This window comes from Meleagris gallopavo, chromosome 1, assembly GCF_000146605.3.
Source record: "Meleagris gallopavo isolate NT-WF06-2002-E0010 breed Aviagen turkey brand Nicholas breeding stock chromosome 1, Turkey_5.1, whole genome shotgun sequence".
Classification (NCBI taxonomy): domain Eukaryota; kingdom Metazoa; phylum Chordata; class Aves; order Galliformes; family Phasianidae; genus Meleagris; species Meleagris gallopavo.
The window spans coordinates 48,980,473-49,005,512 of record NC_015011.2 but is presented as its reverse complement, the minus strand read 5'-3'; the positions used below and the strand labels follow the sequence as shown (position 1 = coordinate 49,005,512).

The following is a 25,040-nucleotide window of genomic DNA, read 5'->3' as shown; positions in this document are numbered from 1 at the left end:
GGAATGTATTTAATTGTAATTCAGGTAACATGCCCAGGATGAGCTGCAGGGCATCTGGGGAAAAGTGAGAGCAGTTTGCCCCTGGGTGCCCACTGAGAGAGCCCCAGCTCATAACGTTATGAGCCATCCTCATTTGGAAAAGATCACAGAGCTGGTTTCTGCCCCAGACCCTGCGGAAACTCACCATGCCCCAGACACGTCTGCAGGTCAGCAGAAATCTCCTCTGTTTTGGGATCCTTCTTCCGAAAATGTTGCATCTCAGCCTTCTCCCTGCCCTTCCTCACCAGCCAAGGAGAGACCAGAGCTGGTTTTGCTTTTGCTGCCAGCAAAGTGAGGTCCACCAAAGCTCGTCGCCAATGGCAGGTCCCAGAGAACAGGCTGGGCTGTGCTGCCTGCACCAAGTTGGCAGAGTCTGCAGAGCCCTGCTTCCCTGGCTGGACCTGCTGGAACCTGCCCCTGCTTTCTGCCAGGCTTCTTTACGTTGGCACCAGCTCCTCTTCAACGAAAAAATAAGGGGACTTTCCCAGACATCCTGCTGTAGTGGTACCACAATGAGACAGCTCTGAGAGTGAGCTGTTCTGAGCTACCCACATCCTTCTGCCTTCTCCAGACTTAATGCTGCAAGGAACTCTGCTGCTGGAGCAAAGTTCCTCTATTTGGCATGTTTCTTCTTCAGTCTGCAGTAATGATTTCTGTTTGGTTTTGTTCCCAAATGGAACACGAGCCAGCAGTGTGCCCAGGTGGCCAAGAAGGCCAACAGCATCCTGACTTGTATCAGAAATAGTGCAGCCAGCAGGAGCAGAGAGGTGAACGTCCCTCTGTACTTGGCACTGTGAGGCTGAGCACTGTGAGTACTGAGTTCAAATGCTGTGTTCGGTTCTGGGCCCCTCACTCCCAGGAAGACATGGAGGCCCTGGAGTGTGTCCAGAGAAGGGCAATGGAGCGGTGAGGGGTCTGGAGCACGAGTCTGATGGGGAGCAGCTGAGGGAACTGGGATTGTTCAGTCTGGAGGAATCTCAGCTTATTGCTCTCTACAACATCTCAAAAGGAAGTTGTAGCAAGGTGGGGGTTAGTCCCTTCTCCCAGGTAACAATGATAGAATGAGAGGTGATTTCCTCAAGTTGTGCCAGAGGAGGTTCAGGTTGGATATGAGGAAAAATGTCTTCTCAGAAAAAGCAGTGCTGCAGTGGCACAGGCTGCCCAGGGAGGTGGTGGAATCGCTGTCCCTGGAGGTGTTCAAGAAATATTTAGATGTTGTACTGAGGGACATGTTTTACTGGGTAAATATTGGTGATAGGTAGATGGTCGGGCTGGATGATCTTGGAGGTCTTTTCCAACCTTGGTGATTCTATGATTCCATGATTCTCAACACCTGCCAGAGACATTCTGCTGTGGGAGACCTCAGGTATCAAGAGGAGAATCCAGCATCCACAGCCTCCCACGAGTGGCAAGAGTTTGGAGATATGTGTGCTTCCTGTTGCTTTCACTCAACAAAAATCTTGTCCCTTAACCCCATGATGAGCAAAACCTTTTTCATTAGTTGCCTTATGAACATTTTGTCAGGGTTTTGTCTGTGCTACAAAGCCATCTGAGGTACCTTTGTGTATGTGAGATGCTGGAGGACTTCACCGGGCAATACTGGTGGTAGGTGGATTAGGTGATCTTAGAAGTCCTTTCCAAACATAATCTGTGATTCTATGACTTGCCATGGGACCTGCTGGAGATCTACACCCTTCTGGAGCAGCAGCAGGAGGCCAGCCAGGGTGTACCACCTCATCCAAAGCCAAACTGGATGCTGGTATCTGGGTAACTACTTCAACTCACTGCTGAGCGAGCTGTGAGTGCATCCCCAACTCAAGTGAAACAAATCCAGGATGAATAAAAATCCGAGCACTGAGAAAACTGTGGCACTGCTGAGCCTTGCAGGCGCTCTGTCTTCTCTGCCAAACCCAACCCAATTTCTGTGCTAGCACTGAGTTGAGCTGCTTGTCAGTTCTGCGACAAAATAATTTCCTCCCCACTCGGGCTGGCCATCTGTTCACTCTTGGGATTCACACAGTTTCACTTGGTAGCTCTGTAACCCGATGATCAATAGCTTCTCCATTCCTGGCAGCTGGCATGCCGCATAAAATCCCAAGTTCTCGTCTTTCATGAGTGGAGTGGAAAGGAAAGGGCCTTGCAGTTTCATGATGGTGTTGACCAGTAGTTTCCTCCTGCTGCCACCAGCATGGAGGATGGGTTTCCAGTATCTCTGCCTCTCCCACAGGTGGCCACATGGACCATTTAATTACTTCTGCTTCCCCACTGCTGGAGGGACATCTGAACACCTCCACACCTCCTACACCCGCAGCCAGCAGGCTCCGGTGGCTTTGGTCCTGATAACAACCTCAGTTCTGATTTCTTGGCCTCAATTACAGCTGCTGCTCAAGATTGTGGAGAGCTCTGTCACCATCACGTGCTGGGGCCACTGTGCACCACCTGGGGGACTGGAGTGAAACCCAAGCAGATGGCCTCCATCTCCTGGAGGGACCCCTTGATGGTGAGGAGGGTGCTGATAGGTGCTTAGGGAGGACCAGTGTGCGCACAACACTCATATGAAGGTACAAGGGGAGATGACGAGAGAGCAGTGAGACCTGACCTCATCGCATCCATGCTGGGCTGGGGACAGGGGTGGGGAGGCTACCCGGGGAACAAGGGAGCATTGAGCCCACCGTATCTCTCTGGGGCACGGGAAGCGGAAAGGCGATAAGAGCCCTCTCGAATGAGGAATTCCTTCTCACTTTCCCGTGTTTGCTTTTCATCAGAGATAACACAAGGCTCAGGCAGCTTACCTGGAGGCCAGCACAAGAAGGGGCAGCCCCAGCACCCCTAGCAGCACCCCCAGCTTCTGTGTGCCCTGTGAGGGGAGCAGCCCAGCCACAGCCCCCAGTCCTTACCTCCACAGCTGACCCATGTCCCCCCCTGGTTGGTCACTGCCAGGAGCTGTAACCCAAGGAGCAGCTCGGAAAAGATAAATGAGATTATGAACAGTACAGCCAAGACTGATAATGATGGCAAAATGTTTGGGCAGTGTTTCACTATGGGTTTGTCAGAGGGGAGCTGTCTCCGGCCTGCCTTCGGCATCAGGAAAATCGATCTCTACCGACCCTCACAGTCCTTAAGACACGGCATGATGATGGTTCATAGAGTAATGGAATCATAAAATCATTTTGGTTGGAAAAGACCTCTAATATCACCTAGTTCAACCACCAGCCCATCCCCACCATGCCCACTAACCACATCTCTCAGTGCCACGTTCACACGGTTCTGGAACACCTCCAGGGACTCTACCACCTCCCTGGTGCCACTGCAGCACTGCTCCTTCTGGGAAGAAATTGTTCTTTGTATTCAACCTGAATCTCTCCTGGCACAACTTGAGGCCATTCCAGCTCATCCTATTGCTGTTATCTGGCAGAAGAGGCCATCTCTGATCTCACTCAGAAGAGCAGTTCTTCCAAACCATAAGTCCCTTCTGTAACTACCCGAACCATCTTCAGAAGAGGCTGATCTCCAGACTGCCTTCCTAAATACAAAGACAACAACTGACCTCTTCCTCCTCTTTCTTCAGCCATGCAGGACACAGTCTAAATACTCTGGCTTGCCAAGCCCTTCCCCAAGCCGTATTACTGTGGTTGCGATAGTTCCAGGCCAGCTCCTAGCAGTGTGAAACAGCAAGGTACAAGCATCCTATGTGCTTAGTGGCCAGCTTGGGTAACCTCCCTGGGACCTGGGAAGAAGACAGAGAATCCACAAACAGCCAGACCCAGCACAGCTCAGCCTATTGCCAGTTTTCTCAAGGCAAGCTCAGCTGCACAGCTCTTGGGAATCCCAGAGCATGACCAGACTTGCTAGTTGCCTCCACGGCAGATGTGGCTGACAAACATGGAGTGTGAGTTTGGCTGGAGATGGGTTGTGGTGGTGTCCCAGCTCCACGCCCTCCCTGTGCTGCCTGTGCCCACTTGCTAGCAGCAGGCAGATTGCCCTGGCAATTTGAGAGAAAAGATGCACAGGTTCTTCAAGGTGGGCACAGACATGCAGGTTGGGGTCTTGCCCATCATTGCTTGGTGTGAAGAAGCAAAGGAGAGAGAAGACAAGGAGAAAAGGCCAGGTTGGATGTAGCTCTGGGCAACCTGAGCTGGTGGGAGGCAGCCTTGCCCAAGGCACGAGCTGGGACTGGGTGGGCTTTAAGGTCCCTTCCAACCCAACCATTCTGTGATTCTATGATAAACATGGAGCTAGTACTTTTTCTTTGGCTGAAGCCAGGTCTGAGCACAAAACCCTGGAGTGGGATTTGGCTCTGGTTCTAAGAATGGCCATTTAGAGCTGGGAAAGACTGAACTCAGTCCATTTAGGAAGGGACTTGTGATCACAGCTTCCAGTGAGATGACTCAGAGATTTCCTTGTCCCCTGAAGTCCCCAGCTCATTGTCACTTGGTGATGCATGGTGCCTAGACTGTGGTCCCCTGTGATGCCAGGACTGGGACACCGTGTACCAGGGCACCTGGATAGGGCTGCCGGTGCCTTAACCATCTCCTCCTCTGTGTGATTCATTCTTGTTGTTTCTCACCACTTCTTGCAAAAAGGAAGGCTGAGGGAAGACAGGATGACTCAGGCCTGAAGCCCAGGTGGCCGTCCTAGCCCAGGGACACCTGAGGGTTTCCGGCGTGGCAGGAAAAAGCTAGGAAAAGCAAATATTCCCAGAAGAGCCGTGCAGAATAACCACCGAATAACAAGGGTTTCCCTGCCTCATTGTGCCTCTGCATCTGGGAATCTCATCAAGCCTGTGCAGCAGAATGAGCTCATAGCCAGGGTAGGAAGGCAAATCTGCAGGCTTTGTCTATCCCAAAACTGTCTCCAGCCTTTTGGCTCCTCGTGCTGCCACTGACACTGGGAGAGAGCTGCGTTACTGCCACTGCATCACACCGATCTGCTCGTGGGGGCACAGGGAGGTGGGACTGTCCTTGACAAGCATGCTCTGCCTGCCAAGGAGAGCGCAGATGGAAATGGAGGAGGTAGTACTCCAGATACGGGAAGCTTGACAGAGTTGGGGGAAGCTTTTTGGAGGTGTTCAAAGCCAGGTTGGATGGGGCCTTGGGTAACCTGGTCTGGTAGGTTGCAGCCCTGCCCACTGCAGGTGATTTGTGCTGAGTGGGCTTTAAAATCCCCTCCAACCTAAGCCATTCTATGATTCTAAACTGGGATCTGGAGAAGTCAGTGAGTTGGAGGTGGAACTGCTGTTAATGAATACTGTATGCGACCTAGCATTGAGATAGATTGTACAGCGAGATTAGAGGTCATGGAAAGTGTATTATGAGCCCTGCATTACTTTTATTCACTGGAGACTACTAGAAAAACAAGCAGGAAGGCAATACAATGGGTCCCCCAGCTACGGACATCTCAGCACACATTGGAAAGACAATGGAGAAAACGATTAACTCCAAGAGTCCTCTATCCTGTCTCCAGTAAGATGCATGCCTTGTTTTGCCTGGCTAGGAACTACAGATCCAATGGACAATGCCAATTAAAAAAAAAAAATCTCTTAGAGATTTCTTCAGGGAAAAAAGAGGGTGGGGAGAGGGGAAGGATGACGCAGCTGCCATGGCCTGTGCTAAGCTGGGCCTCCATCAGATCTCAGCCCACAGAGCGAAGTGGGGCTACACATAGCCTGTCTGGTTACTCTGGGAACCCCTTGGCCCTCAGCAAGGTGTGCTTTGTTCTGGGGACGTGATCTGAACAACATGGTCTCCATGGTCCTGCAGGAGGCAGCCCCCCCAGATACAGAAGCTGTGCATCTCTCCTCTTGGTCAACAGCATCTCCACTCACAACCTCACATACATACACACATCCTTTTTGGATAACTGTTAACAAGCAACTAACAAAGCTTTACAGAATGTTTTGAAGTTCAGACATTCACTCTTGTCAGTCCAGAGAGCTAAGGGACCCTGGAGAGTGACACCTGCACGAGGTGACCCATGTTCTTCAGCTTGGAACAGTGACCGCAGGACAGAGGATGAAGATATGTGAGCACGGCTGCCTAGGATCTCTGATCTCCATACTGGCAGAGCTTTGTCATGCCACCTTGGGATGGCACCGCTGTGGTTCACAGTTGACTTGAATAACACAGTAATGCAGTGGTAATGAATGGGCTTGTGCTCTTATGGTCCTTGGTAGACAAGTGAGGGCAAAGGTGATATTCACACTAGTGTCCTGCTCTTTCAGCCCCCCAGAGCCACGCTCCCCATGGCCTCTCCTGGGAGGAGTTTCATGCCTCTGTCCTACTCTACTCCCCACTGGGTCACAATCCACTTGCATCCTGTTTGTGTATGTTTGGAAGCTTTCCGTCGCTGGTTCTCCTTTCAAAATTAAGAGGCTGGGTAGGTGGAAACGTGGTATGGGTAGAGGAAGGCTAGGAGAAATGCAGTGGGAAGAGGTGCAGGGCAACCCCTCCAGGGGGCACCTGCTGGAAGCCACCCCCCACTACTGCTCCCAGTGGAGCCCCAGGAATGTACTGTCACCGCTTGGCTCGGGAGGAGAGGGGATATCCTTAACATCACTTCTTAAGGTATTTTGGCCAAGCATCCGGTCCCCTCTTCCTCTCCCTGAGTTCCTGTTCTCTGGAATGAGTGGTGACCTCAGCTCGCTCATCAGGTTGTTGATTACAGGGATGCAAGACCTCTCCATGGTCCCCTTTGGGCCAGTGGGCTGTTTGGTTCATTTCCTAAGCCTGGAAATAACCTGTTATTTCAGAGGATCCTTTCCAGTCCTGAAATCATCCTCCTCAAGGCTGCTGTGTTTTGCTGCTTTGACTCATGTACCCCCTTCCTCTTCTTCCTCCAGCCCCATATTTAACCAGGGATTGGTAAGGTGCTATGAGGTTGCAACCGTAGCAGTCCCTGGATGAATAAGTCATCCGTGGTGGAAAGCATCCCCATACACAAAGCGGAAGATGCTGATCAATGGGAACATTCAACTTGCAGAGCATTTATGTCACGCTGGGCTTCATCCCTCCGCATCCAATTCACATCCTCAGACCTTTTGTGTTCTGCATAAACATCTTTTCCAAGCTCTTCTGAAGGGCGTCAGAGGAAGCAATAGTCTACAAAGAGCATGAAGCTTTTGTGTCGTGGTCTTGTCTGTTAGCCTTTTGTGGACACTGAAAGTCCAGCTGCACGGCACTGTAGGAGGCAGGGAGCAAACTGAGATATAGAATCACAGAGTCATTAACGTTGAAAAAGACCTCTAAGATCACCCAGTCCAACCTCCAGCCCATCCCCACCATGCCCACTGACCACATCCCGCAGTCCCACATCCACACGGCTCTGGAACACCTCCGGGGACGGTGACTGCACCACCTCCTTGGGCAGCCTGTGCTACTGCAGCACCGCTCTTTCTGGGAAGAAATATTTCCTAATATCCAACCTGAACTGAATTTCCTAATATCCACCCTGGCTGAATATGGTGCTGAAGCCAATGTGTGTCAGTGACAGATGCAGAGCCATGGTTTTCCTCTTCCCAAGCCCCCTGTTTTCAAGCTGTGTTCATGTAAAGCACCACAACCACTCCTCCCCAGAACTGGAAGCCCACACTGCATGGACCACCACACATAACAGCTTTGCCCTGGATCGTCAGATGCTCCTGCGTCCACGTGCAGGGACTGAACGTGGTCCATCCATGAGGAAGAGCAGGTGCAGATAAATTTGGAGTGCAAGGAGCCGGAAGAGGACTTGCAGCTTGGCGGAAAGCAGCTGTGGGTGTCAGAGCAGCTCAGAGTAGTGGCACAGTGCAAAGTGGTGGGATCTGGGGGAGGCTCCAGCGGGGAGCAGTAGAAGGGTATCCGGAGTTGTAAGTGAGGTCAGGTAATGCCTCATATAGCAGTTCCTGCGGTGCTTTGGGAACAGGCAAACAAGGCCTTCCTTCCTCTCGGCTTCCTCCTCCTCACCAGCGCTCCTTTTCAGGAGAGGCTTTCAGCAGGATCACTCCTCTTGCAGCAGTGTCAGCATCCCGTGGTGGGGGACACCTGGCTCATGCTGCACAGAACCTATACAAGGAACAGTTGGTGGCTGTGTCCTGGTGTGTCCCAGAGCTCCCAGTGCTGGTTTGGGAAGGGTGGGAAGGCACAGGGGAGCAGAGCCGCCATCCCCTTGCAGAGTCATAATGGCACTTGACCAGGTGTAAAGCCTGGTGCTGGACAGCCTGAATGGCAGTGCTATTTTAGGGATGTATTTTTTTCCTCTGCTGGGGCTATTTTTGGAGGCTGTGTGGGTACCAAAAGGACCCGGATACATTGCAGATAAGGGTCGATGACATTTTGGCGCTCATGCTGTAGCCACAAACACTGCACAAAGGCAGAGCCTGGGAATTGCTGTGCTCCCTATGGAAGCCCTCCAGCTGCTTGCTCTTAGGGTAGCAGTGCTGTGAGCTTCCCCCAGCAGTGCTGCCCAGTAAGTACCTTCACACCCCCATGATCCATGCTGCTCTCCCAGGGCTGGGACACACAAGAGTGCAACAGCAGTTTCCTGCACTGGAGCCATGTGGACAGAAGTCCCATTGGATATGGTCTTCGTGCAGGGAACAAGGAGATGTCCTTGTTCTTTGAGATGAGTAGCACCTATAGAAGAGAGGACGTGTGCAAGGGTGCTGGGACACACTGGGGACAGGGCTGGGACAGCCCATGACGCCACAAGGAATAGGCTCGCACGCTCCCAATGGCCTTTTGGCTCAACGTTTCCTTTTGTGCCTGCAGGACAGAGGGCCTGTTGTGTGCATAGGAGCACTCTGGGGAGGAGGGACAGAGCTCTGGGATGGCAGTGAGACCCGTGCCCACGCTGCCGTGGTGCTGCAAGAATCCAAGTGCAGAGCTCTGCAGAAATCCCAGTTTGTTTAACCACAGGGAAAGGGCACAACTGCTGTGCCCTCCATGAAGGCAGCGTGTCCATGAGCTCATCCCAGGGGATCGGGGTGGAGGGAAGCCATGGGTTGGCAGTGGGGCTGGCAATAACACAGCCCCTCTGAATCCCTCTCTTTGTTCCCTCAGCGGCTGCGAGGGCTGCTCCTTGCTCTCTCCAGGAGATGATTCTGCTTCCGTCGCAGCCATTTCCTGTGTTTCTCTCTCCTGTAGGGCCAGGCAGCATCGGCACAAAAACAGGATCCAAGCTGCTTGAGAATTGCCTCAATAACAATGACAGAGGAGACAGCACTGGATGGGGTGAACAACAGCTCCCCGTTCCTGAACAGCCCTAGGGTATGGATTTAGGGTAGGGAATGAGCAGCCAGAAAGGAGAAATCCAGGGTGATCCAGGGTGACCCCCAGGCCTACTGGCAGCTCCATTCATCCCTACAATGGCAAAGCAAATGCACTGTCCCTCCATGGCTCCAAGCCCACCTGCAGCCAGCAAGGACCAAGCCATGCTCTTCCTTTTAAAGGGAAGGAGCAGCCAAGACAGATGGTGATCCATAGAACTAAAGAATATCTCAAGTTGGAATGGATCCACAAGGGCCATAGAATCACAGAATTATGAATGTTGGGAAAGACTTCTAAGATCACCTGGTCCAACCACCAGCCCATCCCCACCATGCCCACTGACCATGTCCTCAGTGCCACATCCCCACGGTTCTGGATCACCTCCAGGGATGGTGACTGCACCACCTCTCTGGGCAGCCTGTGCCAGTGTATTACTGCTCTGTCAGAGAAGAAATTTTTCCTAATATCCAACCTGAACCTCTCCTGGTGCAATATGAAGCCATTCCCTCTCATTCTATTGCTGTTACCTGGAAGAAGAGGCTGACCTCCACCTCACCACAACTTCCCTTCAGGTTGTTGTAGAGAACCATAAGGTCTCCGCTGAGCCTCCTCTTCTCCAGACTGAACAACCCCAGTTCCCTCAGCCACTCCCCATATGACTTCTGCTCCAGATCTTTCATTGAGTCCAGCTCCTGGCTCCACAGAAGCACACCCAAGATCCAGATTTATCCATGGACAGATCTCCATTTGGGATGGAGGGATACAAATGCCCACAGGTGTTCTGCTGATCCTGGATCTGCTACTCTGTCCCTCCACCCTGGACATTCCCAAATGAGAGCTGGAATTGCTTAGCATCCTCAAAATGTGGACAATCCTCTCCCATGGCCCCAGATCCTCAGTCAGATTTAGCTGTGGATCTGGAGCAGCTCCCATCCATCCCCAGGTACCCTGCATTACTCCCCGGTGTCCTCCAGCTTCTCTCCATGCAAACCAGCTGTGCACATCTGATGTAAGGATAGAAGGGGCCCACATGAGCCCGACTGCTGTTGCCTGCAGCAAGATGGGAAGCACATGTACAGACCAATCTACTGGCAGCTCTGGAGGCAGTGACAGGCTGAGGAGTGGGAGCACAGCTGGGTCCTGGAGAGGACACGTGCATGGCCTCGCTCTGTCTTGTTGAGTGAGCACCTCCCAGCCCCCTTGCAGGTGTGTGTTCACCCTTAACCGAGTGCTCCCTTTGCCTCCCGCAGCAAGGACTTGAAAGATAAAGCCCTCCTGAGTGATGATCCCCCAGACTTATGGCTCGGAAGATCCACCAGAGATCCTGGTCCTCCTTAGGACCAGAACCAAGTGCTGGTGCACCCCCTGAGAGCCTGAGCTGTAAGCCAAGGGTTACTGTAAATTCATGGTGGGGGAGGAAAAGTTGACTTTCGGCCAACATAGGAGGTCCCTGACCAACAGAGGCAGGAAATAGCAATGGTGAGCTAATAAATAAATGGTACAACAGCGGCTCTGCCTTACATGGTCTTCGTGGGGAGTTTCCTTTGTTTACCAGGTTGGTTATTTATACCTTGAAGCATGAGAATGATGTCAACCAGCCCTGAGGCTTTCTGTGGGGGTGAGATGTCCTCCAGTATGGGGCTACCCATGCTTTATCTCCATCCTGTCCATCTCAGCGGTGTCCCCCCGAAGGGAATGTGGGGATGGGGGTCCCCAGCTGACAGGGCTTTGCTGCAGTAGGACGGGAAGAGAGAAGGCATCGGGAGTTCAAAGATTGCCGGTGAACTTGAGACAAGCAGAGCTCTTGCCAGTGACACATGCATCAGGTGTTCCAAGACGATAACAAAACCTGCCTGAAGTCATCCATTTAATTAGTAATGGGTTAGGTTAAACATTACTTACCCTGGAGGAGATTTAACCCTTGGTGGAGACGGGAGGGAGAGAGAAAGTTGCCTGCAAGAAGGCTGACTATTCATATTTTTGGTATTCCCAAAGCTGGCATAGGGGAAATGTCCCCCTCCCCAAGGCACACTACCAGCAGATGGAACTGGGATTTTAATTCCATGGCACCTAGGGAGGGCAAAGTGGGCATCCTGAGGAGGAGGAGGAGGTTGGGATAAGATGGTAAAGCAGGTGGGTGCCAGGAGGATGCTCCCGCTCCACTCCAAGAACAGATCTGCAGAGGTACAACACAGGGCAGGGAAAGTCTGTACCAGGGCCTGACACCAATAGAGGAGGGAGGTGTGAAGATTTCCATTCTCCCAAAAACAAGGGCAGGGCACCACCGGTGGGTGTTTTATCTTCTGCCCTGGGGGCAGGTGGTGACATGATTTCTTCCACATGAGCAACACCACTTCCCCTCGCCCACAGGTTCTGAAAACAGAAACAGCCATAGGAAACGAGGAAATGCCCCATTTTGAAGCAGAGGTGGCAGCAACAAAAAATCCCCCACGGCCCTTTGAGAGCCAGGGCAATGATGAGGTGTGGGACCCACAAAGCCAGGAGCAGGGGTTGCAGCAGGGCAGCAGATGCAGCGATTTCATCTGCAAGGAGCGAGGAAATGTCCCGGAGCCGTTTGATCCTATTGTGTGTAGGGAAGCGGCAGTGGGTGTCCAGGCTCTCTGTAACTAAACAAAGATTATAAACACCTCCTGCCAGCAACATCTCCCAGGCCCGCTGGCTTGTCCATTTCCAATGGGACAAATGGGCTTTGGGCTCCATCCAGAACCAGACAATGGTGGCAGATAACAGCGATGTGCATCAGTAAAACTGAAGGGGTCTTCTTGTAACCGAGGCAGGAGGATGCTCGATGACCACATCCACGGCCACACGTAGCTGCTTGAACTCAGTCCCCACTGCTGCTGGTGCCAAGAAGGAAATTAAAAATAATGGTAATAATAAAAGCTCTTTGAGGTGGTGGATGGGATCAAGCCCCAGCATGGTGGCCATCCCAGCCCTGCACCCATGCTTTATGGAAATGGTGATGTGATGGGGGATATATTTAGTCTTCATTTCATCCCATGGCTGCCACAGCAATACCACATGGTTCTCCAGTGAGTTGTGTTGCATCAGGGGCTGGAGGGACAGCGGTGCTGCTGTCTGAGGTCCCCACAGCACCTTTGGGTCCCGCTGAGTGTGAAGCTAGGGTCCATTGTGCTCAGGGGCCCTACGAAGCAAACAGCAACTTGGAAGAGGCAGTGAGATGGGGAGCAGCAGCCTCCAACCTGCCCGCTCTGACCCACAGACATGCGCTGCTGGGTTCAGTGTGCACTGCGTGAACCCAGTCTCACCACCCCAGGGAACGTTCATGATCTCCTCTTCCATGTTGAGCACGATTGAAACTCAGAGCCTGTCACTCAGATCAAAGGCATGGTGTCAGCTGGGCTGCTCGCGGAGCTAATTGCAAGAGCCAAGACCCCCAGCTTGAACCCACTCCGTGCCCCCCGGGCAGCTTCACACACTTCTAACATCTCCGCTGGAGCATCACAGCTGCACCTCGTTTCATCTCCAGTGAGGAAAGGCACTGGGAAGAGCTCCGACCCAGATGTGCTGCGGGAAGCTGTGAAAGTGGCCCCCCTGATCCCAACCCCCGTGCTGCCGGCAGCTGGGGAGTGCTGGGACTTTCAGGTGCCGGGGGTGAAAGTCGGCCTCACTTCCCAGCTATCCAGCTGGGGCCAGGCATGTTCCCACAGTGCTGCTTGCTCCCCAAGGCTCAGGGACCAGCAGGTCTCTCCAAGCATCGTCAGGATGCAGGATCCTCCCTGACCTTCTGCCCCACAGATATGGTTGGGGTTGGCAGTGATAGAAACAGCTCAGGGTGAAGATAAGTGATTAAAATAATAGTAACAGTAATAATAATAATAATAAAGATCTTGGCTCTAGGGAAGAGAAGCCCATTTTTTGTCCCTTGGCTGGGGGACAAATGTATGACCTGCTTTGACTTCTAAGCATTTCTATGGGGACTGTCCCTGTCACCCTGGATGGACAGACGGATGGATGGATGGATGGATGGATGGATGGATGGATGGGTGGAGAGGGATGGAGGGAGGGGTAGATGGAGGAATGGATGTGTGGATGGAGGGGGGGGATGGATGGACGTCTGTAGAAGAGGGAAGGCTCAGGAGATGAAAGTCAGACCTACATGACAGAAGCACAACTTGGTGCTCCACAGCTTCTCCCATCCATATGGCCCTGCCAGGATCTCAGTTGCTTTGCACCTAAGCCTGGTGCTCGGTACCCAAGCAGCTTCCAATCATTTCAAGGAGCCCTAGGTGACCAATTCTCAGTCAAGTGGGGCTTTTTCCCAGTGGAGCACCACTGGACTTGGGGACAAGTGTCAGGGACACCCTCTGCCACCACCATCCGGAGAGGGACGAGCGCCATCTCCTGACGTTGGATGTCCTCCTGTCCCCAAGTTTTCAGAAGGAAAAAGGATTAAAAAATACTTGGCAGTTTTCTTACACATTCAGTGTTTTAACAGCAACCACTACTTCAAGCACAAACCAATGAAAGCTTGGCACCAGGTCCCCAGCTGAATGAAAGAGCTCCTCCTACGAGATGGGCACTGAGCATCCCTAACATGGATGGCATTTCTTCAAGATTGCTTCTTTTTAATTAGGTGCTAATTTGACTAAAAATTCCCCGCATTGTCATTACTGCTTTGAAATAAACTCAGCAGCTTCTTAGTTGCCACTGGAGACCCTGCCACGAGGTGCAGTTTGGGAAAGCGAGAAGGTCGCTGGGATTTTGAAAGAGGCAGACTTAGCAGTGCATATTTCATCATGGGTTTTCATCCCCAGCAGCTCGCTGCTAATCCCAGTCCCCTCCGATACCTCAGGCTGGTCTGATCAAGTAGCAGCAGCAGGTACGGCTGGCTAAGAGCTCTGCATATGTACATGCATAAAATGACCAACTCACAGCCAACCAAAAAGAGCAAGGCTCTCTAAGGGACAGGGAAACCTCCATCTTCAGAGCTGCTCATAAAGCTGTCACCTTGAGATGGCTGCTGGTTGGAAATCCTACTTTCCTGCACTGGAGAATTACTAACTTAGGATTTTGCTCTACCTGCCTGCCAATTTGAGCGGGACTTGTGAAAAAAAAATAAAGTTAAAATTGGTCTTTGAGACCTCTCTTGTTACACTTGGCTGAAAGCAGCCAACAGGTTCATGTGTTAAGCGAGGCTGACAGCGAGCCAGCCAGATTGTGCAGTCATGGAGTCTGGTTTCTAGGGAAACAAGGTAAATGTTTTTCCTCCTCCTGGCCACCTTTTAACTCTTAAAATGTTCTTATGCATCACGATGAGAAGTATTTTCTACATCCATCCTTTTCCATTCCCATCAAAGCAAATAACACTGCCCTGGATATATCTCAGTGCAGATCCACGTGCCAGTTCATTTGGTGTGTAAATCTGGAGGGTTATTGCCTTAATCACAGTCTCCTCTCCAATTATGGGCAGCTAAGGCTACACCAGCACAGTTATCTAAATTTACATGAGCCTTCAGTCAGGCTATGGCCCAAAGCACGAGTGATCTCACTATTGTGGCTGGAGGCACCCAGGCGCTCAGGGCTGTGCTGCCTTTCTTGGTATAACACCACAGCTCCCATAAACAAGCAACGCTTGTCAGGACTCCTGCTATACAGAGCTGAGCCTGTGCACAAGAGCTGCATCTCCAATCCTACACCAAGGAAACCCAGCTGGGAACAGCAGCCAAACTACCCCCCCAAGATCAGAGGAATATTTTCAGCCAGCCAGTAATGCAACACCAGCAAAACACAGTGCTCCCTCCTTGGCATTAGACTGAGGGATCATGGTGAATTTATCACCCTCCTCTCCTCCCAGGCAGGCCCATTTCCTATCAACAAGCAGCTACACGCTTGAGAGTACTACACAAGTTACATTTGTCACATGGAAGTGCCAGCCACCCACTTACAGGCACTTATGCAAAATTCGGTGATCTATCAACTACCTAAAACAGTTCCATTACTTTTAACAACAGTTCAATGCAAAGGAGCCCTAGCTGCCAGGCAGAGGATTAGCGTTTGCAGCTACCAAGGTATTCCACATTACTTCACCCAACCACAAAGAGCCCTGCTCTGCACAAAAATCTTCACTGGGCGAGGAGAACAATGACAGCTCCTTACTCATTACAGGAATCCTGTTAGAATTGGGGTATTGATGAATAGGAGGTTTTTGTTTGGTTGATCCCATCCCAAGACCTGCAGCCAGAGTGCCTGACTTGATGCAGCTATACGTAAACCAAGAAACAAAGTTAAATTCTTTAAAATCTTTATTTTTTCATCTGGCAGCACACAGGCTGCAGAACACAAGACAGTTCCACAGATTAAGCTGCCTCCTCTTTTGCAATACGATCTTTCTTGAGTGGTCCCTGGAGGAGAAAAAAGAAAAAGAAATGTTAACAGTCTATTCCACTGATAACCACAACCAATTAACTTTTTGCAGTTTTATTACTTTTTTTTTTAAATAAACTTTTCTCCTCTTACTTACAAATAGAAGTCCTCAATGATGCCACCTGCTGGAAGCTAAAAGCTTCACTGGAAAGCCAAATTTGACAGTTGGACTGCATCAAATTAGACTTCAAATTTAGTAAGTAAGAAACGTTGGTGCCACCTAGTGGGGAAGCTCCTGTGCATCTACCAAGCTGTTAACCAGCACACTGCCCTTGCAAAAGAGTGACATTGAAGTACAGGGACTACAGCTCCACTTGCTCACGTGCCAAATGGGAAATGCCACCCACAGTCCACTGCAAACACTACCACCAGGAGCTGTTTTAAGCCAAAGGCAGTGCCAACACAAAAAGATGTGTGCAACACCGAGAAACTTGCCAGCTTTAGATAATATCCTTACCATGAAAGACTTCTTTTCCTCAGCTGTCTGGAAGCGGCCATGACCAAATTTGGAGGTTGTGTCAATGAACTTCAGGTCAATCTTCTCCAGGGCCCGACGCTTGGTCTGCACAAGCAGGGACTACAAGAGAGATACCAGGTGAGTCCAGCAGCAGCACCCTTTCAATCTGCCAAAAAGCTGGTGACTTTCTCCTCATCATCTCCAGAACACCACTTAAGTCACTCTGACTTCATATTTCAGCTGCTATTACACAAGGAGCATTTGCTAGCAAGCCATCACACTTATAGTTTGTACAACAGTGATCAGCTCCCACCAGCAAAGAATCTGAGAATCCCCATAGCAGCAAGCAAGGACACTTGAACCAGAGGCAACGCAGCTGACAGAAGCTGTTCCAACCCACCTGACAGATGTCTGCCCTACTTACCTTGCGCAGGGTTAGGACCCTCTTCTTGGTCCCAACAACACAGCCTTTCAGCATGATGAAGTCATTGGTCACCTCACCATAGTGGACGAAGCCACCCTGGATAGAGAGAAAACAGTCAGTGCACAGCGTAAAGTGAGATTACATGTGCCCACAGCCTGAGGTTCCTGCACCAATTCTGGAACTCAGCCATTCCTTCATTCACTGATACCCCCACTTTTTCCTATTGTCTTTCACTGAAGAAGCTTCTCACTACAGCAGTTTACTTGCTGCTATATAGTGTTCTTAGCAGAATTCAGCAATGTTGAGGTTGACAGAAAACCTGCTTTCGTGGCTGAATTATTCCTCATTTACATGAGTACCATTCCTAGCATCCCTTGATACTGCTGCCAATTATTAAATGCAGTAAGCAAAAGTTACACAAGTCAATACTGAGAATGATTCAGCATTCTCCTACATACCACCTACAGCAGCTGAGTTTTCCCTCAAGTGCTCTTCATTCAATCATTTCACATCTTGTACCACACCCAATTGCCTCAGAAGACAGCAACTCTTTCCACGCAGCTGTTACAACTCACCAGAGGGTTAATGCTCTTGTCAGACAAGTCATAATCAGTTGACGCATTGTTTTTGATCAGCTTTCCATCCTTGATTTGGTAACCCTGGCCAATCTTGTAGATTTTCTTGTTGATTTCGGTCCGGTGGTGATACCCTTTCTGACCAGCACGGGCCACAGAGAAAGCCACACGAGCAGGATGCCATGCACCGATACAGGCCACCTTGCGCAGACCCCTATGAGTCTTGCGGGGCAGCTTCTTGGTGTGCCAACGGCTGGTAACACCTGGAACAAGAAACCCAAGCAGTGTTTATGTTTCTTGTCAAGCTGTGATGACTTCAGTTTTCAAACAGAGCTCAGAAGATCTTTTGAGCAAGATCCCCGAGCAACAAAAGGGAAACCTAGACATGCACTCCAGGAATTGCTTTTCTTGAAGCACACTGTCCTAAAGTTGTGCATGTTCCCTCCCTGGCTGTCCCTAAGAAGTGTTGTTCTCAGAAGGAAGGCAGCATGGAATGACTCCTCACGGATGTCAGGCGCTGTGCCCAGCGCTTATTCCATGGTTTCATCACCGAACTGTGACAGCAATACCTCCTCAGCTCTTGGCCCACTCAACTGTGAGAACCAAAGGCCAGGATTTTATTAAAATGCATACCCTGACTACATTGAGCTTCCATGTAATTACCTTTATATCCCTTGCCCTTGGTGACTCCAATGACATCTATCATCTCATCCTGGCCAAAGACACTTGACACAGGGACCTGCTGTTCCAGCTTCTCCCGAGCCCAATCCACTTTCTCAGCAACAGTGCCACCATTCACCTGGATCTCCATCAGGTGAGACTTCTTCTGTCTCAGGGGAAGCAGACGCATCTGGAAAACAAAGGATGAAATTTAGTTTGTTCTTCCAGGCTGACCTTGTATCAACTATTCCAGTACCATTCCAGTCTGGCCTGATCTTTTTTTGTAACTGAACAGCAGCCGCATTTATAGTTTATATTTAGAATGAAGGGATTGATAGGAGCACTAACAGCAGCTGCAATGGTGTCTTTGCTGTCTAATATTGGAAACTAGTTCTATTAAAATCAGCAAAGTTGAAATTAAATATCTTACCGTGCTTATAGCTCATACATTTAATTACACCTCAAGAAAGCCTGACAACACTCGACAGCTAGGCAGACACCACCACCATTCAGAAGAACACCTCCTCCACTGGCTTCTCGGAGAAACCACTGAAAGCCTGAGTAACTCCAGCACCTGCAGAACAGCTTCTAACTCCACAACCACACAAAGTATCTGGACTATTTCCATCTGTAGCTGAATTGAGAGCCTGGCATCAACAAGGACCGAGTCCAAGTAGTGCCCATTATGGTTCAGCCTCTTTTGAGCACAGCTGTAGAAGACTGCCTGTGGTTCCCCTCAAGGCTACCCATGTACACTGTGAGTGTACACTTAATACAGAATGAAGACCATTGGGATTCATCATATGCTTAACAGTTATCACTACACTGTGGGGTGGGTAGAAATCTCACTGCTGAGATAGACCAGGCTTTATTCTCGCATCCTTAGTTGTTTCCACTGTGTACCTGAATTCTGGAAACTTACCTGAGTGTGAGCCATGACTCTAATAACCTGGCAGTATTTCTTCATGCTATTGAAATCCTTTTCCAACTGCTTTTTGCCCTCGTCATCTTGCCATTTCTTGCAGTACTTGGTGAAGGCCTTCTTCTTGGATTTGTGCCTTCAGGAGCAGAGCAGAGACAAGGTTTGGCTAAGCCCTTCATCGATCCCACAGGGAAGGGGGACGAGCGGAAGGAGCTGCCACCTTAGCCAGTTGTGGCTCATTGCCAGCTTCTAAGCAATCTTTTCCACTGGCAAGCGGAGCCTGGAGCTCATCAGACAAAGGCAAGATTGCCAAAGCTGAGCGGAGCTGCCATGAATCCCAAAGCACATTAATATTCACAGTACAGAAGACAAAAGACTGTAGAGAGATGTCGAACAATAACAGAAAAACAGATCTTTAAAGCAATTGCGTCAGATGACTGCTATCTGCTACAGAACACCGCAATTTCCCCCCGTAAGCCTGAGCTATGCCTGACAGTAAGGTCATTGCTGTAACACCCGTGAGACAATTATCACACTACTCTGACATTTTCCCTGCCTGCAAAATTCATAAACAAGCTGTGAGCTCTAGACATGCTGGAGCCACGCTCCGGCAAATTGTGCATACTTGAAATCACAACAGTGCCCGGAACAGTAATCAAAAGTAACATTCATCCTCCCCTTTCCTGAGAAAACAGGGCTACAGTCAGGATTCGACATTCAACAACAAACGCCAAAGGCGATTTCCTTATGTCCGCCCGTCGAAGTATCATCATACGTAGCCTAGTAAGGAGAGCTCAGGCAAAAACTGTAGTGTCACCCCATGTCAAGAATAGCACTAATGCTATGCTGTCACCTTCCCAGAAACCTCTGCTCTGGCACGCCATATTATTACACCAGGTCACTAAGGCCAAACGCCACCAATGGAAAAGCTGAATCAAGAAGCTCCACTATGGTAATTTGCAACCTAGAAGAAAAAAATAGGTCAACAAGTGAAAGTCCTGCTCTCTTACCAGTTCTTGTAGAAGCGACGCTTACACTCATCGCTGATATGCTCAGCAAAGATGGTCTTGAAGCTGCGGAGACCACGAGGAGTCTGCACATAGCCCACAATGCCCACAATGACCATGGGAGGAGTCTCTACTATAGTGACTGCCTCAACCACCTCCTTCTTGTTCACCTCTGCAGTGAAACAGAAATATGGGTTAACACCAGCAGCAGCTGCTCTTCCTCGCTCTCAGTTAGTTTCAAACTTAAAGGAGACAAATTCCTTTCACAAAGGTATGATGCAGGTGATTTAATTAGACCTGTCCATCAAGAAAAATCCTTAAGTAGCAGGTTAGAGTACAGCTAAACTAAAGCATGAGGCTCCTGTGCAAGTTGTCATGCATGTCAGAAAAGGACCACTAATAACACAACTAGTGCCAGATGTGAACTCTTACTGCTAGGATATCATTCACGATGAAGTAGGAATGCTTTGGGATGCTTTCTTTATACCTCACCCACTCAGCAGAAACACCTACTGAACAAGGTGTGAAGCTAAGGCAGGATTAAAATTCACAGCTACCTATGAGAAGTAGGTTATCCTTTGCCATTTATAAGGGAAGATTCATACGTACTGGACCCAGGTCTGTCAACTTCACGGACAATGTGAGTCATCCCAGCTTTGTACCCCAAGAAGGCAGTGAGATGGACAGGCTTGCTGGGATCATCTTTGGGAAAGCTCTTCACCTTGCCCCTGTGCCTGCTGCTGCGCTTACGGGGCAGGAAGCCCAGGGACCCATGCCTGGGGGCTGAGAATTTACGGTGAGACTAAAAAGAGAAAATAAATATATTACACTTCAGAGATTCACTAATATCCAATATACAAACAGTAAGAATGAAAAGGCTTTAAAAAAACGCACTAGTACAGAAGTTGCATTAAGAAGTGTAGCAGCTTCCAAAAGGGCTTTCTGCTGGGGTTGTGAGCCTCATGGCAAGGCCCAGAATGTAGTTCTGATACTTAAGTAAGACTAAAGGCTGCCAGCACAATACCACTGCATGGGAGCGACACACTCCACCATGCAATTCGATCCCACAGCTGAAAGAGAGATCGTTAGGCAGTTATGTGGGCACTCGGCTCCCCTCCGCAGCCACGCCATTTAAGCAGGAGCAAACAGAGGGGCAAAGCCCCAGTCTAAGCACTGACATCGGCGCTCCTGACCTTGGAGCACACCGCGGCCTGGCTATCGTGGCAAGCAGTCTGTACTGCCGGCAGTTCCTCAGAAAAACACCCCGGCCCCTTCTGAAAGAGGCACGCAAGCCTCACCAGTGACCACGAGCCCACATCTTCCCACCATCTCGCAAGAGATCCCACACTCGCGGGCACCAGGCCCGCCCGCGACCCCACGCTAAGGCCTCACCCGCCCAGGGTGACAGAGCCCCAAAATGAGCTCCGCACCACCTCCCGCAGTGGCGGGGGGCAGCTGGATGAGGGCCTGGCAGCCACTGGGGCAGGGATGGCAGTGATACCAAAGGGATGGAAATGCCAGGCCCAGTCAGCGCTACTACATGCACCCACCATTTTGTCCCCGCGCCGGGCCGGAAGGAGCGAGGTACTATGCGCACGCTCTATTTATAGTCGCCCCGCCTCAGGTGACGCAACACGCCGCGTGTGAGATATCGCGAGAGCAAGGGGCGCGCGGCACTACGGGAGGGGAACGGGGTCAGAATGGTGGCTAAGGCGCAGCAGGCTCGCACTGGGATAGCGAGCGCCATCTTGTCCTGAAGAGAACATTGACAGCTCTTGGGTGGTTACCTCTTCTTCTCCACCCGCTGCTGCTGCTACGCATCTATATCTGCGTCCATCTTTTCCCGTCAACCTGCTTTTTCCAGGCGGCGGTAAGACTTGGCAGGGTAAAGGAAAAACAAGGAGAAGGTGTCCTTGCCAAATAAATATCGGGAATATCCTCCCAAATAAAATATGGGAAGAGAAAAGGAAAGATAGGAGGTCCCTGCAAAGCAAAGTAAAGAAAAAGCTGAGAAGAAGAATTTCAGTCACAGGGATCTGGTTAAACAAACTTACACACAGAGGATGCCCCCTGTGGATTCTCTTTATTCAGATGAAGAGAGCTGAAGAGTCTAATGTCTCTTTTTTGATAAAGATGATTGACCAAGCTGATTGGAGCAGAAATTTTCCTAACAGGAGTGTAGCAGCGTCTCTCATGCAGATGTGGCCTTTATATGCATCCACAGAATCATGGAGGTTGGAAAACACTTTTAAGATCACCTGGTCCAACCACCAGCCCACCCCCACCATGCCCGCTGACCATGTTCTCAGTGCCACATCCACATGGTTCTGGAACACCTCCAGGGATGGTGACCCCACCATGAATGCACAACTCACCTCTCCCATACCAGTGTCATGGAAAAAGGATGGCACTGGTGTGGCCTTCTGCTCTTTTGCTTGCACTTTGGGTGGTATCAGGAGCAGGAAGCAGCCAGACTGTTGGGAGGTTTTCAGCCTGTGGAGCTGCAAGTTGCACCAGAGGAGGTTCACGTTGGATATTAGGAAAGATTTCTTCCCAGAAAGAGCAGTGCTGCAGTGGCACAGGCTGCCCAGGGAGGTGGTGGAGTCACTGTCCCTAGAGGTGTTCCAGAACTGTGTGGATGTGGCACTGAGGGACGTGGTCAGTGGGCATGGTGGGGATGGGCTGGTGGTTGGACCAGGTGATCTTAGAGGTCTTTTCCAACCTTAATGATTTTATGAAATGTGGGAGAATATGAGGTAGGGAGCAGCAGGAGCTTTGCTGGCGTTGGTGGTTTGTAACTTGCCCACCAGCATCCATTAGAATGGAAAGCCCAAGGCAGAGGCGGGCTGTGCTGCTGGAAGCTTTATGCAAAGCTACCCACGGCTGTCACAGCATAACGAAGTTTGCTGAGCCAGCTTGGAAATATGAATTAGCTGAATTTTATGAATTAGTTTTGGATGTGTTTGGTTTTCTTCCACAGCACTGAATATACAGGGCAGCCAATGAAGAGTGCCTTAGGTAAAAGAAAAAGCATTGAAGCAAATAAGTCTTTCGGGGAATGAAGCTTCTGTAACAGAACCATGAAAAAAAAGACAAAAGTATTAAATACCTTGCTGAATTTATTGAAAATGTGTGTATACACATACAGATAACAACAGACAATGTTATATTTTCATTAAAAGAAAAAAAAGAGAAGTATACACCTGCAACTTCTGAAATGAATCTCCTAATAATCTGTAACTGAAGCGATGCTTGACAATCTGCATCACACTTTAAAAAAAAAGATGTTAGGCAATGTGAAGAAACATAGGAACAACAAAGAAATGGAAACACGATATTTAAAAATTCATAAGATAAAATAGGTTTTCCTGCTAACATTGGCACCCGTTTTGTTTATTTGCATATCTTAAAACATCAAGGGAGATCAAATAAATTCCTTCTCGCAGGGACACGTTCTCAAGCAGATTGTGTGTTCTCCAGAAACTCTGTCCCACTGTGTATTTCCGTGGCGCTCGGTACAACACAGCTCCAAATTCAATTAGGGCCTCTTTGTGCTACTGCTGAATTAATAATAGACAATATCAACAATGTAAGTGCTAAAGTTATGCCTCAGAAGAGGAACTAAAAATAAGGCTTACTGTGGGACCTGTCTGGAGATCTTATCATTCATACTGTTCACACATTATTTCTCTTGCTCCATGTACTGCTGACGCTGGCTCTGCTGTTCCACAGAAACATCAGCATAGGGGTGAAACAGAGATGAAACCTGAACAGGAAGGGAGATGGAGGATGGGAGATAAATTATTCACTCTCCCGCTGTGGGCACCAGGAAATCAGATAGGACCAGGCTGCAGAAACTCGGACTTCCCTAGACCTGAAACAGTGTGAGTGCCATTGCAGGATAACTGATTTGACACATGACTCTGGCTGAAATGTGACCTGAAGTGGCTCTGATCCTTGGTGTGGGGTTGTAGGGTTTTCATCTTTAATCCCGAGTGCTACCTGGACAGTAAAAGCACAAGGAACCAGTCACCACTTGCAATAACAATGGTCAGTGTGTGGCTATCATGTTTTTTACATGGTTGAGACACAAGACACCTACCCTTTGGATGGAAAGCAAAGGGAGTAGGGAGCTCCAGAGCAGGTGACAAAAACAGCTTGATAGAGGTCCCAAAGCCTGTAATCCTGGGGCTGGGTGGCTGAGACATCAGGGGTGTCCTGCAGGGAGATCACTGAGGCAGCATCCCCAAAGCTGGTGGTGTCCCCCAGACCAGCCACCTCCTCCCTGCACACACCTCTTGCCAAAGCCACCTGTATTCCCACTGCTGGGATGCTGATGGCAGCAGAAGGGCTGCACATTATGGTTATACCGAGTTAGTGCAAACATTAATTAAAGAGTTGAAACAAACACCGACCTATAGAGCCAGATCCTGCTCTGAGAGCTAAAGACAAAGCGCAGCTGGGTCACACTGCAGGGCTGGCTCATAGGTTTTCTGCCAAAAACACAAACCCATGCTCGGAGCAAGCTGAGCACGTTCCTCATGGAGCTGGTTGTGTTCAGGCATGACCTGGAGGTGACAGGCCCAGAAGCGGTCCGACCTGTCATGCAGCTTCATCAGCCTTTGAGCTCAGTTTCTCAGAAGAGCTGGAGGTGTGGTTGGCTGGCCCAGTGGAGACGTGGTGCAGAGTGTCTTCTCATAATGAAGGGCCACCCCATACCTGCCACCATTTTGTAGGGATGCTTCAGTTTCTAGGGGGGACTATAAGAGGGGGACAGAATCTTTAGCAGGGTCTGTTGGGACAGGACAAAGGGAAATGGTTTCAAATTAAAAGAGCAGAGATTTAGATTGGATAAAAGGAGAAAGGTGTTTATGTTAAGGATGGTGAGGCACTGGTACAGGTTGCCCAGAGAGGTGTGGATGTCCCATCTATAGAGACTTCCAAGGTCAGGCTGGAGGGTCTCTGAGCACCCTGATCGAGCTGTGGGTGTCCTGTTCATTGCAGGGGAGTTGGACCGGATGGCTGTTAAGGGTCCCTTCCATCTCAAACCATCCTATGATTCTCTATGATGGAGAGGAGAGTGTGGGCACCTCGCTGACAGCTGTGACATCTCCCAGATGCCCCCCAAGAGCCCAAACCTCTTCCCACTCCCCTCAGAGGTGGCTGACGATTGGGGACACCCCCAAAAGAGTCCCAAACCTTAATGCTAACTTCCTAAGACCGCATCACCGCAGGAAACGCGGGCCCACGCGGGCTGGAGCTGCGGTGAGGCGAGGTGGGATCTCCTATGTAAGCCCTCCGCTTCA

At 50.1% G+C, this 25,040-nt stretch overlaps 1 protein-coding gene, 1 long non-coding RNA gene and 1 other non-coding gene across 3 annotated transcripts; all 3 read right to left on the bottom strand.

The window, feature by feature from the left end:
- Positions 1–15,550: 15,550 nt before the first annotated feature.
- Positions 15,551–21,388, bottom strand: RPL3 (ribosomal protein L3). Its single transcript, XM_003202254.4, has 9 exons — positions 21,285–21,388; positions 20,344–20,536; positions 19,738–19,906; positions 18,728–18,863; positions 17,809–17,995; positions 17,146–17,408; positions 16,571–16,666; positions 16,147–16,266; positions 15,551–15,667 (listed from the first exon to the last, which is right to left on the bottom strand). The coding sequence occupies exons 1-9, from the start codon at positions 21,285–21,287 to the stop codon at positions 15,623–15,625; spliced, it is 1,212 nt and encodes a 403-aa protein (XP_003202302.1). The 5' UTR covers positions 21,288–21,388; the 3' UTR covers positions 15,551–15,622.
- Positions 17,611–17,703, bottom strand: LOC116216255. Its single transcript, XR_004158708.1, has one exon. It is a non-coding gene; the product is annotated as a small nucleolar RNA U83B (small nucleolar RNA).
- A 1,068-nt stretch (positions 21,389–22,456) lies between the features above and the next one.
- LOC109367285 lies at positions 22,457–25,034 on the bottom strand. The gene is made up of 4 exons (XR_002114282.2): positions 24,934–25,034; positions 23,837–23,952; positions 23,373–23,736; positions 22,457–23,294 (listed from the first exon to the last, which is right to left on the bottom strand). It is a non-coding gene; the product is annotated as an uncharacterized LOC109367285 (long non-coding RNA).
- Positions 25,035–25,040: the final 6 nt, after the last annotated feature.